General features: G+C 37.3%; 1 protein-coding gene across 4 annotated transcripts in view; it reads left to right on the top strand.

Moving 5' to 3' along the window:
* Window positions 1–13,646, top strand: part of dock8 (dedicator of cytokinesis 8) — a 164,688-nt gene that overhangs the window by 42,040 nt on the left and 109,002 nt on the right. For all 4 annotated transcript variants that reach the window (XM_061900626.1, XM_061900617.1, XM_061900634.1 and 1 more), the window contains 2 exons: window positions 1,532–1,617; window positions 2,044–2,110. In XM_061900626.1, the coding sequence (XP_061756610.1) occupies window positions 1,532–1,617; window positions 2,044–2,110 (153 nt within the window). The remainder of the gene's footprint in view (window positions 1–1,531; window positions 1,618–2,043; window positions 2,111–13,646) is intronic.

Genomic DNA, 13,646 nt, shown 5'->3' with positions numbered 1-13,646 from the left:
TGTTTCCAAATATAATTTGAAATGTGGACTTGTCAGACCACAGAACACCTTTCCACATTGCATCAGTCCATCTTAGGTGAACTCGGGCCCAGCCAAACCGGCGGCATTTCAGGATATTGTTGATAAATGGGTTTGGCTTTGCATAGTAGAGTTTTAACTTGCACTTACAGATGTAGCGATCAACTGTAGTTACTGACAGTGGTTTTCTGAAGTGTTCCTGAGCCCATGTGGTGATATTCTTTACACACCGATGTCAGTTTTTGATTCAGTACCGCCTGAGGGATCAAAGGTCTGTAATGTCATCGCTTACCTGCAGTGATTTCTCCATATTCTCTGAAGCTTTTGATGATTTTACGGACCGTAGATGGTAAATCCTCAAAATTCCTTGCAGTAGCTCGGTGAGAAATGTTGTCCTAAAACTGTTCGACAATTTGCTTACAAAGTGGTGACCCTCACCCCATCCTTATTTGTGAATTACTTAGCATTTCATGGAATCTGCTTTTATACCCAATCATGGCACCCAACTGTTCCCAATTAGCCTGCACACCTGTGGGATGTTCCATATAAGTGTTTGATGAGCATTCCTCAACTTTATCAGTATTTATTGCCACCTTTCCCAACTTCTTTGTCACGTTTTGCTGGCATCAAATTCTAAAGTTAATGATTATTTGCAAAAAAAAAAAAAAAAAGTTTATCAGTTTGAACATCAAATATGTTGTCTTTGTAGCATATTCAACTGAATGGGTTGAAAATGATTTGCAAATCATTGTATTCCGTTTATATTTACATCTAACACAATTTCCCAACTCATATGGAAACAGGGTTTGTACGTTGAAAAGGATTTGCAAATCATTGCATTCTGTTTTTATTTACAATTTACACAAATGCCAACGGGCAGCACGGTGAGACAGGGGTTAGTGCGTCTGCCTCACAATACGAAGGTCCTGAGTATTCCTGGGTTCAACTCCGGGCTCGGGATCTTTCTGTTTGGAGTTTGCATGTCCTCCTTGTGACTGCGTGGGTTCCCTCCGAGTACTCCGGCTTCCTCCCACCTCCAAAGACATGCACCTGGGGATAGGTTGATTGGCAACACTAAATTGGCCGTATTGTGTAAATGTGAGTTTGAATGTTGTCTGTCTATCTTTGTTGGCCCTGCGATGAGGAGGCGACTTATCCAGGGTTTACCCCGCCTTCCGCCCGATTGTATCTGAGATAGGCACCAGCGCCCCTGTGACCCCAAAGGGAATAAGCGGTAGTAAATGGATGGATGGATGGACAACATGCCAACTTCACTGGTTTTAGGTTTTGTAGATACAGAAGATGAAAGAAACCATACTAAGGTTGTCCCCGTGAGAAATTTTTGAAAATACCTTTATCCAGATCTGCACCAAAAGGTTGTTTCTGCCTTGGTCCCAGACACATCCCTTCATTAATAAGTCATGTGTTTTTATTATTTGGAGATGGAACACCTACTTTCTTTTTTCTTGCACAAATTAAAAAATAATGTGTCTTGTCTGACATATTATTCCAGGAAGACGCAGTAGAGATCCGGCCCATCCCCGACTGCCCAAAAGAACACACTGGAGACCGCATCCTGATCCGAACCCAGGCCATCAAGTATGTCATACATTTTCTTCTAGCAGCTTTTCTTTTGGCTCCTTCAAGAGAGAGAAACAGCAGATGGTTGTATCGGCATCAAGATGTTGTAAAGCAGGGACAGTGACGACATTGAGCATTCTTGAATGGCTCGTCCAAACATGACGAGGTCACTCCTGTTTAGCCACTAATTTACTGCACCTCTCATACCTTTTCCTCCACGAAAGTGGAAAATATTTTAATTGAACTTATTTCCTGGTTTGCGGTTGAACCCCCATAGCACATATACTGTAAATAAAGTCCTCACAGACACAGCAAAGAAAGACTTAAAATGAATAACTAAAAAAGAAGAAATACAAGAATAGCGCAGAGCAAAACCTCAATTACACGTCTAAACCTTTGAGTCACGTGCTATTGCTGAACGGCCAATGTTTTTTTTCTCCTTAGGTTCGAAATTGACATTGAGCCTATATTTGCTACCATGGCCTTGTATGACTTGAAAGAGAAGAAAAAGGTAAGAACATATATAGTGTCGCGCAAAAGTGAATACACCTTTTTCCAGCAATCATTTTGTAATAGCTTCTCAAGGTACAATACTTTAGAGTTTACTATACTTTAAAGGCCTACAGAAATGAGATTTTCTTATTCAAACGGGGATAGCAGGTCCACTCTATGTGTCATACTTGATCATTTCGCGATATTGCCATATTTTTGCTGAAAGGATTTAGTAGAGAACATCGACACTAAAGTTCGAAACTTTAGGTCGCTAATAAAAAAGCCTTGCTTTTACCGGAAGTAGCAGACGATGTGCGCGTGACGTCACTGGTTGTAGGGCTCCTCAAATCCTCACATTATTTACAATCATAGCCAGCAGAAGCTAGAGCTATTCGGACCGAGAAAGCGACAATTTCCCTATTAATTTAAGCGAGGACAGAAGATTCGTAGATGAGAAAATTAGAGTGAAGGCCTAAAAAAAAAAAAAAAGTAAAAAAAAAAAGGCGAGGGCAGTGAGAGCGATTCAGATGTTTTTAGACACATTTACTAGAATAATTCTGGGAAATCCCTTATCCGCCTATTGTGTTGCTAGTGTTTTAGTGAGTTAAATAGTACCTTAAAGTCAGAGGGGTGTGGCCACGGGTGTTTTGACGCCAGAGTCTCTGGTCACGGCAGCTGCAGGAGGACGCTGGCTCCGCTGATCTCCGGTGAGAGGTGACTTATTTCCACAATTTTCTCACCGAAAACTGCCGGTTGACATGTAGTCGGGATCCATGTTCGCTTGACCGCTCTGATCCATAGTAAAGCTTCACCTCCGGGAATTTTAAACAAGGAAACACCGGCTGTGTTTGTGTGGCTAAAGGCTAAAAGCTTCCCACCTCTATCTTTCTGCTTTGACTTCTCCATTATTAATTGAACAAATTGCAAAAGATTCAGCAACACAGATGTCCAGAATACTGTTTGATTATGCGATTAAAGCAGACTACTTATAGCTTGGATCGGGCTGGACAAATATGTCCGCTACAACCCGAGACATCAAACGCACGCGTCATCATACGAGTCATCGTACCGCAACGTTTTCAACTCGACACTTAGCGGGAAATTTAAAATTGCAATTTAGTAAACTAAAAAGGCCATATTGGCATGTTTTGCAATGTTAATATTTCATCATTGATGTATAAACTATCAGACTGCGTGGTCGGTAGTAGTGGGTTTCAGTTGGCCTTTAAAGTACTCTGTGTACAACTTGTAGATAATTGTAGATTTGCTATCTAACAATGACTCAACACAGCCATTATTGTGCTAAGAGCTAAATAAAAAGATAATTGTGTTTTGTCTAAAATCATGCGCAGAGGTGGTAACATCATGGTTTGGGTGTGCACAAGTGCTGTTAGGTGCTAGAAGAGTTGCAGTTCAGACGAGACAAACTTGTAGAGTTCGACAAAGATTTGTACAAGAACTGTTATTTTGAACAGTAACTTTAGCTTTGATGCTAACTCTGGGTGTAGCAATTCTTTTTATCAACAATTTGATTCGATCTAATTTTTTTGAACGATTCAATGAGTAGAAATTGATTCAGTAACTTTTTTTTAGAAAAAACAAATCAACCTTTGTGACTGTGAAAAAAATACTGAATAATGGACACTGCAGATGAAGTTTCCAATACTCTTCTTATTTCTTGTAAGGGACTTATTTATAAATGAATTATGGATGCAAACAAGCAAATAGACAACAATAATCAAACTACTTACTTAACGTAAATGACCGCCATAACCACAACACCAGGGGGAGCTCCACAAACCACGTTAAACCCAGATTTCGATCTAACAAAGGTCTTAACTCATTCTCTTTCTATGCCACATCAATGTGGAATGCACTCCCAACAGGTATAAAAGTAAGTGCATCTCAATATTCCTTAAAAACCGCTCTAAAACCACACCTCCAGGCAACTTCAACACTTTACTAATACCCTCCTCCATTCACATCCCATCTCCCCGGATTATAAACAACTCAAATGTACTTCTAATGTATATACTTGTTTTTATGCTATGTGAACTCACTATGTTCTCTGCTGGCTGTACATATCCTACTGTAAGACCTACACTGTTTCAATGTCCACATTTCTCTGTCGATGCAATTGTTGATGACCGAAGTTCTGATATCAACCAAAGCTCCTCATCCCACCCCCCGGATTGTAAATAATGTAAATAATTCAATGTACATACTATGATGATTAACTTGTGTGATGACTGTATTATGTTGATAGTATATATTTGTACCATGAATTGATTAACGTGCACCCCGACTTAAACAAGTTGAAAAACTTATTCGGGTGTTACCATTTAGTGGTCAATTGTACGGAATATGTACTGTACTGTGCAATCTACTAATAAAAGTATCAATCAATCAATCAATCAATGATCAATGGATTGACATCTTATTTGAATTAAGTGCAACCAACACTTCAGGTTGAATTAACAAGAGAAAACACTTTCTGCTCACATTTTCTACATTCTAACAATTTTTAATAAAAGTAAAGTAACCAACATTTTACCAATAGATTACCCTGCTAAATGAAATTCCCCGACCCGGCTATACAGTATCTGTTCTCCGCCCCGGCATCAGTGATAACGGACAGCTTCCCAGGGAAGTGAAGGAAGCCTGTATGCCCCTCATACCTGTTGAGGTTGTTGGCACCTCACTTCCTGATTTCAATAGCCTCTTTCATCCATCTCTTATTTTTATTTGTTTCTAATTAATTGACTTCTCCTTGGCTGCCATGTTGTGTTACGGAAGTCGGTGCATCGTCTGACATGCTAACTTAGCCTATGCAGTTTAAAGTTGTGTTGCGGCTTTAAATTATTGTATTGTGTCGTTTGTATTAGTTGTGGCATTTGCTATCGTGTTGTACCTGGAAGTTTTTGTGTTGTAATTATTGATATTGTCTTGTGGCGTTTGCATCTGTTGTGACCTTTCTGAGCCACCGTAGCCTTTTTGTTCTGATGACGGGCAAAATAGACCTAACCTTTAACATCTTTTATCAATAGGATTGCTGAAATTCATATAAAGTCTGCCGTTGTTATAGGGGAACTGCACTTTTTTTGGGAAGATTGCCTATCATTCACAATCCTTGACATTGTTTTTTTTGCACTGTAATATGTAAAAATCGGCTTGTTATAGTTAGCTAGCAATGGAGCTAAAGGGAACAATCCATTCTGCCGCTAAATCACTTTAAAAATGCATTCAAAAACCGTCAGCGATACTTATTTTACGTTCCGTAATCTGGACAATAACCAAACTGTCGTGAAATTGTTATTGTAAGAGCGAACACTGAAGAAATATTTCTAGCGTAGTAACACATCAAACTGCAAAGGTATATACGGCAAGAGATGAGCTAGCTTCTATGTCAGCGCGAAACGCGTTTGAGTTTGTAATGCACAACACTGCGATAGAAGACCAATTTGTACTGACTGAAAAACATGAACAGTCATATTACAGTATCTGTAAAGTATTAGCCCACATTTAATGTTTTGTTTGTACACAGCTACCGATACAGCATATGCTGTCTGTCATGATACACACATGACGTGCTGCATGTATCATGACCAATATAGAGTATGACTGACTCGATGGACAGTTGTCTCTTTGTCCGGCTGGCTGGGGACATTTTTTATGGTTTTTGGGGGTAAGCACACCATTTATGTCGAAACAGCTTGTCTCCAAATTCCACATTTGCATTTTCGATTCGATTTCACCTCACTCTATCAGCTTCCGTCTGTTCCAACGTCTGACCCTCTTCTTCATGCTCTCTTCTAGAAGCAGCAGTTAATCATTTGTTCATTTAGATTCATAAAGATAATGTTGTGAATCATCATTTGTCCAAAAAGAGTCATGTTCATTTTCTGTTACCAAGTATGCCATGATTAGAAGACACACAAGCTTTTTGTATTTGAAAGTATGAACACACTGGAAGTCGGATGTGCACTGCTATGGAAGCAAAAATCAATGCAAAGAAGAAGTCAGCCGTGGAAATGATTTAAATCAGTGGTCCCCAACCGGCCGCAGAATAATTTTTTATTAATTTTTATTAAAAAAAAAAATATATATATATATATATTTTTTTAAATCAACATAAAAAACACAATATACACTTACAATTAGTGCACCAACCACAAAAACCTCCCTTTTTCATGACAAAAAAAAAAAAAAGGATTCCCCCCCCCGGGCCGCGGGACAATTTATTACGCATTGACCGGTCCGCGGATACAAAAAGGTTGGGGACCACTGATTTAAATGACCAAAATACGGTAGATATAGAACATATCACGTATTGTTATGAATGCATCTGTTACTACATTATATCTAGACTTTCAGTGTGTACACAACACGTTGATGGAGGGTTTTTAATTTATCATACAGGGCTTTGACATTTAGTTGCATCTTCCAAGTGTTTTTTATCATCTTTAAATTCCTATTTGAAAAAAAAAAAGATATGTGTCCAAAAGGGAATAAGCGGTAGAAAATGGATGGATGGATGGATGTGTTCTTGTCTCCTGTGAACGAGAGCCAACATTCCAAGAAAAAAAGCAAAGTTCCCCTATAAATAATCCAATGTATTCCTTTTTCTAGTATAGAGGAAATAGATTGATTCCCTTTTAAAACAATCTTGGATCGACACCTATCTTCCGAAAGGCAAACTTGTTGAGTACAGGTCGATATACTTGAAATTTAGGAATTTACGTCAATGTATGGATCAATCGTTACACTCCTAACTCTAACACAACTTGGTGGCTGTCCTGGCTGGTCCATAATATTAAAGACTCTCTGTGGTGTACAATCGTTTAAAAAGAAAACTGCACAACATGAGAGGTGTCCTGTCTAGTGCAGAATTATTATAGACAACTAATACAGTTACTGGGTTGCCACAGCAATAACAAATTTTATTATCCTTATTATAAGCAAATGTATCATAATAATGCTTTTGTTGCTGTTATTTTCAGTTACGAATAGTACTCTTGTTCCTCTTTAAATAAGTCATTAGACCATAATAAAGCTATCAGCATAACTTTGACTCCATCTGAGGCCAAGGACCCTGGCAAAAAAACATTTCTTAGTATCTCCACTGGTTATTAAGCACAAGCTAAATCCTTCCGGCCTTTTCACCCCCAGAAAAAAAAAGAAATCCAGCTCAGTCAATCCATCAAAAACAAGCAAACAACCGTGGCTCAAAGTACTTGGCTTGGAAAATACTGCACGGTATTAGTAGTGATAGAGCTAAAACATGTTGTAGGTCACAGTATTCCTCGCTGATGTTGAGTGCTTTAAGATGTGCAATACTGCAAGAGACATGCCACACTATAATATCATGTGGAATAAAACTAATTAATTCAATCAGTATTAGTGTATTTGTTTAATAATGTGGAATCCTGCTCCATTGAGCTGGAATACAAGTTGAATTAATCGTAGATTTCTATTAGGGCAGGGGTCGGGAACCTTTTTGGCTGAGAGAGCCATATAAGCCAAATATTTTGAAAAGTATTTCCGTTAGAACCTTATAATATTTTTTTTTAAGACTGAATACAACTAAATGCGTGCATTTTTAAGTAAGACCAACATTTTTGGAGCATAGTAAGTCTCTTATTCTTTTTAATAACATTGTTATTCTGAAGCAAACCAACAATAAATAAAATACTACTTACCATTAATGCGACTTCTTGAACAGGTGCGGTAGAAACCGTATGGATGGATTAAAATGCATGAGAATATTTTCTATTTTGAACGTTATTTTTGACACTAATTACCAGCGGAATTATTCAGTACTTACCGTGTTACGCAATGGCAGCTAAGATTTATCTGAGAGCCAGGTGCAGTCATCAAAAGAGCCACATCTGGCTCTAAAGCCATAGGTTCCCTACCCCTGTATTATGGGATGCACTGTTATTTGAATAAGAGCCACCTGAAAGGCAACACAACATGAGCTGCAGGGCTGTTGTACTCTATGTATAATAAGATGTGTGTTTGGCTCTTACAAGTTACAGTCACTCACAAAAGTAAGAGGAGATCATTGTGCCCTGCTTCACAATGTCACAGAAAATGTTGGAATTCATGTTTCACCTCAATAATATTGGTTGACCAGAGGGCCACTTCTACTATTGTGTCAAGTCCATTCATCCATGTTAACCTGTTTACTGTTCAGAATTATATGAAACATTAAATTTAGCGGTCTATAATGGGGTATTCTAATCCAATGTATTGTCATAGAATATTGGGCTGATATCCGCAAGACAAAAAGTATCGAATTATATTAGCTTGCATCTAAAATCTCTGATAAAAGTGCTCCAATAAAAGCAGTCCTTCAGCGCATTTACTTGTGCAAAGCTCAACAGCTAAATTAAGGCTCTGAATCTTTGGGCACCACAGGATTAGATTTTTAAGGGTTACTATTTGATTTAGAATCGATTTTAGAGTCAAATGATTTTCGATTCAAAATCAATACTTTTAAAGAAAAAAAAAAGCCATTGATTGAGACTTTTTAATAGTAGATTGCACAGTACAGTACATATTCCGTACAATTGACCACTAAATGGTAACACCCGAATAAGTTTCTCAACTTGTTTAAGTCAGGGTCCACGTTAATCAATTCATGGTAAAGTTCTATAATTACCTACATTCCTCCATAAAATAGATAAACAGGTCTGTTAAATTTATATTTTACTTAAAAAAATGGGTTTGTTTCTACCCAAACATTTATTAAAGTTAAATACAAATCAGGCAACAAGAGACAGCAGATATGGATATCTACATCAACAATGTGATTACTGGCTGGACAACACAGATTTATAAAAAAAAAATTTTTTTAATAATTTATAATCGTTACATATAAGAATCGCGATTTATTAGAAAAATTTTTTTTTTTTTGCACCCCTAATCTAAATATCGTCCAAAAACACAAGGTTGATCTTTTGTTGTATTTTAGTGAAGTCATTTACAAAACGTAAACATGGCTGGCTATAGTCTACTAGAAGCTAGCTGGCAACTGCATTACACAACAACTAAGCACACAAGCTAAACATGTGTCATAAGTTTCATTTAATTGAACAATACTGCAGCCTAAAAAAGACATTTGTCAATACAAACATCTATCAAATAATTATAGTTGCTTATGACTTATAGACACAAAGTCTCCAAGGCAGAAGCGAATAAGAAAGTATCCTGTAACAAACGTGTCCACATCTTTCAACTTAGTGGCATCATGCGCTTAACATAATTAATTATTGTGCCCGCGAGGTGTTGCCAAAAAGAATATTACCTCTCTACTTCATCTTAAAAGCAGCATACATCTATTCCAGATGGTTATTGATAAACAGGTAGTGTATTCCCATGCCTGATTTCACTTGATTTCTAATATTCCATATTAAAAAATACTAAAAGTATGTATGATTTGTGCTGGTAATGTATTTGAACAATATCATTATATTCTAATGCTCAAGGCTCCAATATTGGTATTGTATCGGAAGTGAAAAAGTTGAATTAGGACACTCAGAGTCAATAATATTGACGCACCAGCCTGGTCACCAGTCATGTTATGTTAGCATTACCATTAATAGTAATGTTGCTGTTAAAGAATCATGAGATTTTTCTTGTACAAACTTTCACTAACATGTAGTGGTCTATAGTACCAATGGACCAGCCAGGACATCTCTCTATAGTGTGCCCTTGAGGAAAAATCCCTTATGTCTCCTGTAAAACCCTGAAATGGAGAACGTCTGTGTCGCAAACTAGCGGTCACAGGGATTATGGTCGTTCTTACAGTTGGAAGTGTCACATTATCGCTTACTCAAAGTTACCTTTCCTAACTGGTAAGTCAGTGACCCGCAGCCTTATGGAGGTTAATGCAATGTTCTGTAAAGCACAAAAGGTCCGCCGGGCACAGACTGTCTGCTAAAGAGCTGTGAAATGTGTTTTAGGACGCTTTGTTTTGCGTAACATTTGGTCCGTTAAGATTTTTCCCCTTTCCTGTCCCCTCACTCGTTTCCCCTTTTCTACCTATGTTATATTTTCTGCTGCTTCTATGTTGTTTCCCTGCATCCCTTCTTCTTCTCCTCTTGTTTGCCTCATGAGAATTCTCAGCCTCATGTTTGCTTTTCAGCTCACAACAGTTTTGTTGTCGTTTGGCATCTGTGAAATCTGGAACAGATGTTTGTATAAATCCACATAATTCTCTCGTTATTAATCACGGTCAGGTTAGGTGCACGCACATGGTTTGACCCAAGCAGAGGCTTACTTGTGAATGAATGAATTGATGCACGCAGCACTGAGGTTTTGCGAGGATGCTGACGTGTCCATGACATCATGCATATTAATCAAACTATGACATTTGTGAAGGAGAGAGGCATATTAGTAGAACAACCTGAGGCGTGTTCTACTGACTGGTGAGCTTGTTTGAAGACAGCCTCTCATGCAAATACAGTTCAATGCTGATACAGAGATGCAGAACAAAGAAGCTATGAAGATGCATGGAAAAATGCCACATAAAAATGCAAAATGTTGCAATTTGAACGCAAGTGTTTTTCATCGGGGACCTCCAAACATGCCACGGACCCACTGTCCCACATATCACATTGCAATTAAATCCCCCATCTCTTTTTTAGTTAATAGGCTGACTTCCACGAGTGAATACATTTGTAATTAAGCATGAGCTCAGAACAATAGCCCTCTTGTTTTTTAACGCCTTAGCAGCAGAAGACTGACGATAATATGGTGACCACACCCTCTTGTGAACTTTCACTCCTAAAAGGGAACACATCTGTCTCTCTTCCATTTGGCTTCCTGCAGGACGGACTATTATCAACATGAGGTTTCAATCAGAACCAACAGTGACAGAACCAAGCATGTCGTCTGATTCACCGATGTTGTTTAGACATCTGGGACATTTTTGGCTAACCGCACAAGTCTGCTGTGGTGCGGCGTAGTCCATCCAGAGAATCACATGGATCACATGACCCACACATATGGCTTTGTTCATAGCCTGAGGCCGAGGTGATAATATTTCAGTGGTTTGCATTGCAACCAGAGTCCACGGAATCACATCATTTCAAATACTTTCAAATATTTCCATTCATGCATACTTCTTCTTTGGACATGGTTACATGAAGGTATTTTTCAATGTCATTGAAATGTTTAGAACAATACTTAAAAAGTCGGAGTGGGCCAAAAATTGTGTTTAATGTTATGATATTTTTCTTTTAAGCACACCTTATTATGGGAACCTATTAATGATAGGTAGTGTAAATTTGGGATGTCTACAACCATACATTTATTAGACGTCATGTTTTGTGGTTTTACATTTTATACTATTTTTTACCATTTAAACTAATGTCAAAAATATTACTGTATATGTAAAAAAAAAATAAAAAAAAAATAAAAAAATAATATATATATATATATATATACATATGTGTTATATATGTGTGTGTGTGTGAACCCCGTGACTGATTGGGTTTCCTCCGGGTACTCCGGCTTCCTCCCACCTCCAAAGACAAGCACCCGGAGATAGATTGATTGGCAACACTAAATTGCCCCTAGCGTGTGATTGTGAGTGTGATGTGATTGTGAGTGTGAATGTTTTTTTTTCTTTCTTTCTTTCTTTAGTTTATTTCAGACATGAACACACTTACAGCATGATACATCACACAATTTCATATCATTTCACTTTACATCATGTCCGAAAAGGAGTAGGAAGAAGCAAAGCTTATTTAATCCTACCCCTTTCCCACTTCAGAGCGTTTACAAATATGTACATTCATTTACTGACTTTTTTTTTTTTTATAGTGAAATGACATCCGTGAATGAGTAATACAACAGTTTTGTAATATATAATTAAGTCAGTCATTATTAACATACTGAGATGAAGAATATCTTATTTTCAGTAAGGTTAAAAGTATTTCTCATTATTCTTCTTCTTTGTACTTTTCAGCACTATTGATTTGAACAACCTCTTAAACTGATACATCTCAGTACAATGTTTAACTTCTTTACCTAATCCATTCCATAATTTAATTCCACATACTGATATGCTAAAGGTCTTAAGTGTTGTACGTGCATCCAAATGTTTTAAATTAGATTTTCCTCTAAGGTTACATTTCTCCTCTTTAGTTGAGAAGAATTGTTGTACATTCTTTGGTAGCAGGTTGTAGTTTGCTTTGTACATCATTTTAGCTGTTCACACTTTTATAAAATCATCGAACTTTAATATTTTTGACTCAATAAATAAAGTGTTTGTGTGTTCTCTATATCCAACATTATGTATCAGTTTAATTGATCTTTTTTGAAACACAGTTAACGAATGTAGCGCATATTTGTAGTTATAGTATTTCCCCATATTTCTGCACAATAACTCAGATATGGTAACACTAGTGAGCAGTAAACAATATGGAGTGATTTTTGGTCCAAAAAATATTTTGCTTTGTTCATTATTGAAATATTTCTTGCCACCTTATGTTGCATATTTTTTATATGAGAGATCCAGTTCATTTTATCATCTATTAATATTCCCCCAAATCTGGTTTATTTTACCCTTTCAATGTCTACTCTGTCTATTTGTTAGTTGTCCAAGGGTGTACCACGCCTTCTGCCCAAATGCAGCTGAGATAGGCTCCAGCACCCCCCACAATCCCAAACGGGACAAGCGGTAGAAAATGTTTTTTTTTTTTTGTCCTGTCCAGCTTCTCAGGCAAATTATTAAGTTGATGTAGATGCCCATATTAGCTGTTCAGATTTACTTTACAAAAGAGAGGTGTAGGATACTTCTCTTGTTGCCTTATTTGTATTTGACTTTATTAAATGTATTTATATTATCATTTGGTGCAGCTTGGCCGTAGCAGGAGGGGATAGAATGAGAAAAAAAGGAAGACGGAGGGAAATTATGGGGGCAAGAGGTGAATAAGACAGAGACAAAATCAACAACAGCAAACACAACAACAACAACAATAGAGCAACATCAGCAAATATCCATCCATCCATTTTCTACCGCTTATTCCCTTTCGGGGTCGCGGGGGGCGCTGGCGCCTATCTCAGCTACAATCGGGCGGAAGGCAAATATGATATGTACAAATATGATAGTACAAGTGATAGCAAAGAAGCAGTTAGCGAAATAAATAATAATATAGAAATGACAATGAAAAGTATTACACTACAAATGGAGCATTGCAAATACCAATAGAAATAGTGCTATTGATAATAAATAATTTGAATAATTTACCTTTATTATCAAGAGTACAGTTGTTCAAATCCAATAATACATATACGTAATGATAACTAGAGATACAAAAGAATGCATAACATTGAGGGGAAGAAAGCGAAGCAACAAGCTTTGTCAGTGTGCCATGTGTTACCCAGTTTCCCCTAGAGCAAAAACATTAATATATGTTTGATGAAACATGATTATGTGCATGAGGGTATGTATGTATATGTACTTGTATATTTACAGAATGTGTATATGGATGTTTGTACAGTGAATGTATAGAAAGTTGATTGAGGGATGGTGTGTATACATA

This window comes from Nerophis ophidion, linkage group LG01 (assembly GCF_033978795.1).
Source record: "Nerophis ophidion isolate RoL-2023_Sa linkage group LG01, RoL_Noph_v1.0, whole genome shotgun sequence".
NCBI lineage: Eukaryota > Metazoa > Chordata > Actinopteri > Syngnathiformes > Syngnathidae > Nerophis > Nerophis ophidion.
The sequence above is the reverse complement of the archived record's forward strand: the minus strand, read 5'-3'. Positions and strand labels throughout refer to the sequence as shown.